Source organism: Microplitis mediator, chromosome 8 (genome assembly GCF_029852145.1).
Source record: "Microplitis mediator isolate UGA2020A chromosome 8, iyMicMedi2.1, whole genome shotgun sequence".
NCBI classification, from domain to species: Eukaryota; Metazoa; Arthropoda; class Insecta; order Hymenoptera; family Braconidae; genus Microplitis; species Microplitis mediator.
The window spans coordinates 13,242,138-13,245,768 of NC_079976.1; the positions used below are offsets into that span (position 1 = coordinate 13,242,138).

At 32.8% G+C, this 3,631-nt stretch overlaps 1 protein-coding gene across 3 annotated transcripts; it reads left to right on the plus strand.

Moving 5' to 3' along the window:
• The first annotated feature begins 200 nt into the window (after window positions 1–200).
• On the plus strand, window positions 201–2,603 carry LOC130672945 (uncharacterized). 3 transcript variants are annotated; one of them, XR_008990798.1, is made up of 3 exons: window positions 201–1,751; window positions 1,834–2,044; window positions 2,409–2,603. XR_008990798.1 is itself a non-coding variant. In XM_057477761.1 (2 exons), the coding sequence occupies exons 1-2, from the start codon at window positions 294–296 to the stop codon at window positions 2,410–2,412; spliced, it is 1,755 nt and encodes a 584-aa protein (XP_057333744.1). In that variant the 5' UTR covers window positions 202–293; the 3' UTR covers window positions 2,413–2,603. The 3 variants fall into 3 exon arrangements, 1 of the variants encoding a protein (XP_057333744.1); XR_008990797.1 differs by having other exon boundaries at window positions 1,852–2,044; XM_057477761.1 differs by having other exon boundaries at window positions 202–2,044.
• Window positions 2,604–3,631: the final 1,028 nt, after the last annotated feature.

The following is a 3,631-nucleotide window of genomic DNA, read 5'->3' on the forward strand; positions in this document are numbered from 1 at the left end:
AAGGACGCTCGGGTGCTACGTGGCATTCGAGTGCAGGTAGCTAGAAACAGCTGCAAGCAACCGACCTTTCGGGTTTCATTGTCATGAATATCTCCCCATTTTAATGTATTTATAATTATATATATATATATATATATATATATATATATATATATATATATATATATTCACAATTTGTAGGTAGTACAAGAACTGAAAAATAATTTTTGGTTGCCAGTATACCTGTAGTCGTTGCACTGATCAGTCGATAGTTTTGTGATAAATTATTTCTCAAGTGAATTAAATTATTAACCATGGGACGTGATTCTAGAAAGGTTTCAAGAGAACTTCGGAGTTCTGAAAAAATTAATAAGTCGCGTTCAGTCAAAAGAAAGAATGTTTTTAATCCGAAAACAGCCGAACGTGATGAAAGTATTCAGAGTACATCTTCTAAAAAATTAAAACAAAACACTGAAGATGATGTACCTGAAGACAGCAGTACTGAATTTCGAATAATAAATTTTATTCAGGTATTCACTGCAATTTCTGCTCTTATAAAATGTAAAAAATGTGATGGAAATGTAGTGTTTCAAACAGCAAGTACACGTGGGCTGGGATTCAAAATTGTAGTTGCATGTAATAACTGTGGAAATGAATATATTCCTTCCTGTTCTTTCGTTGGGCATTCTTATGAAATAAACAGACGTTTCATTTTTGTAATGAGAATACTAGGAATAGGATACGAAGGATTGTGCAAGTTTTGCGGCCTGATGGACATGCCGTCTTTTTTAGATAAATCTACGCATACAATTTTACTGAAACAGATTTTGAATTGTAGTAAAGCCGTCGCAGAAACCTTCATGACGAAAGCTGTGAATGAAGAAAAGCAAGCAATGCCAACAACTGAAAATGAAGATATAAATCATCTAACTGTATCGGGAGATGGAACCTGGCAAAAACGGGGATATACATCGTCATTTGGAGTTTCTTCTATAATTGGCTATTTTACTGGAAAGATTCTTGACATAAACATTAAAAGTGCATATTGTAAGCTATGTGAGTATTGGAAAAAAAAAACAAATACTGTTGAGTTCGAGGAATGGTATCAATCGCATGAAGATGTGTGTTCTGCTAATCATCAAGGGTCTTCTGGGAAAATGGAGGTGGATGCGATGGTCGAAATGTTTTCGTATTCTGAAACTAAATATGGAGTTAAGTATGCCAACTATATTGGTGATGGTGACTCCAAGACCTATTCAGGAATTATAAAATCAGATCCTTACGAAAATACAACTGTAAATAAAAAGGAATGTATAGGGCATGTCCAAAAGCGGATGGGGAGTCGATTACGTACGCTGAAGAGTAAACAAAAAGGTCTTGGTGGTCGAGGTGAGCTCACAGGAAAATTAATAGACAAACTAACTGTGTACTATGGTTTAGCAATACGCCGGCATTGTGATTCTATTGAAAATATGAAATCTGCTATAATGGCAACCTTTTATCACTACGGCTCGAGTGATGAAAAACCGAATCATGATATGTGTCCAAAAGGCGAAGAATCTTGGTGCTCTTACCAGCGCGCTGAAGCAAGAGGAGAGCTTGATACCTTTTCTCACGATTATTCTCCTTTACCTTCTGATGTTTTAAAAGCTATCAAGCCTATATACGAAGATCTTAGTAATGAAAATTTACTTTCAAGATGTGTAGGTGGATTCAATCAGAATAATAATGAAAGCTTTAACCAACTAGTATGGAAAATATGTCCAAAAACGGTAAATACTAGTTTTACTATCGTACAAATAGCTGCATACGTTGCTATGTGTATATTTAATGAGGGTATAAATTCATTATTAGTCTTGATGAATACACTAGGACTTAATTGTGGGCCTAATTCTCATCGGTATGCAGAAAGAATGGATGCTGCACGTATCAAAGTAGCAGATAAGCGCGCTAATGATAACACCCGAGAAGGTCGATTGCAACGTAGGCACCAGCAAATCGATATTTTGGAAGCTGCTATGTCGGCTGAAGAGCTATTATATGGTCCAGGAATAGATGACTCAGTGTAAGTTATTAAATAATTCTTATAATTCGACATAAATCCATAGCAAAACTTTAAATGCGTTTTTCTCAAAACTATGTTTTCTGAACTGGTGATCACTGTAACTTAAAAACTGCTCGGTAGATTTCAATAAAATTTATTGTACTTTTGAAATACATTAAAAACTCGTGCCTGATCGAAGGATTTTTTTTTTTTTCAAAAATTTCGATTTTTTTTTAACAATAAACTGTCGGTTTTTTTCTCGAAAATTTGAAAAAAATTTCCTGAGGCCGCCATTTTGTTAATTTCGAAAAAAAAAAAAAAAGCTTCGATCAGGCACAAGATTATCTATTAATAAAACTAATTTTTCTTGTCCGATTGATTTTAGATGAATCTCCAAGGACTTATGATGATCACCGCAAAGGACTTCGGGAGGAACGGGCTCTACAAAAACAGCGATAACTTTTTGAATTATTAATTTTTTTTTTTGAAATTTTCGTGAAGTCAAATCGAAACGTGTTCTAATAAAGCTATGTTTTTATTTTTGTCAAATAAAGTAATTAACTACAAAAAAAAAATTATTGAAAATCATCATTTTTTCATACCCCTGAGTACCCCTAACCCCTTAAGAAAAATAGAGGAAAAAATTTATATATGTCAAAAAATGACACAAAGTACAAGTGATTGGCAAAAAATTAAGTGATAGTACTTTGCAAACTATCCGCCGCCATATACTTGCATGTTAATTGAATGAAAATAACAATTCATTTTAACGCCGGCTCGTACTAGTATGAGTTGTCGGCTGTTCATAAAGTACGCATACAAATGCTTACAATTTTATATGTTAACGTACAAAAGACAAAAACTACTAAACATAATGGCAAATATTGAAAAAACTTAAGTTATGGTGATAAACTTAAGAGCCAAAAATATAATATAAAAGACAACTATGTCAGATTAAGAAAAAAAAAGGAAAAAATTTATAGATGTCAACAAATGACACAAAGTACAACTGATTGGCAAAAAATTAAGTGATAGTACTTTGCAAACTATCCGCCGCCATATACTTGTATGTTATTTGAATGAAAATAACAATTCATTTTAACGCCGGCTCGTACTAGTATGAGTTGGCGGCTGTTCATAAAGTAAGCATACAAATGCTTACAATTTTATATGTTAACGTACAAAAGACAAAAACTACTGAACACAATGGCACATATTGAAAAAACTTAAGTTATGGTGGTAAACTTAAGAGCCAAAAATATAATGTAGAAGACTACCATGTTAGATTAAGAAAAAAAAAAAAAAAAATTTATAGATGTCAAAAAATGACACAAAGTACAAGTGATTGGCAAAAAATTAAGTGATAGTACTTTGCAAACTATCCGCCGCCATATACTTGTATGTTATTTGAATGAAAATAACAATTCATTTTAACGCCGGCTCGTACTAGTATGAGTTGTCGGCTGTTCATAAAGTACGCATACAAATGTTTACAATTTTATATGTTAACGTACAAAAGACAAAAACTACTAAACATAACGGCACATATTGAAAAAACTTAAGTTATGGTGGTAAACTTAAGAGCCAAAAATATAATATAAAAGACAA

What these genes read in the sequence shown, in the direction of transcription:
- LOC130672945 (XM_057477761.1), top strand. Translation starts at nt 294, where the DNA reads ATGGGACGTGATTCTAGAAAGGTTTCAAGAGAACTTCGGAGTTCTGAA.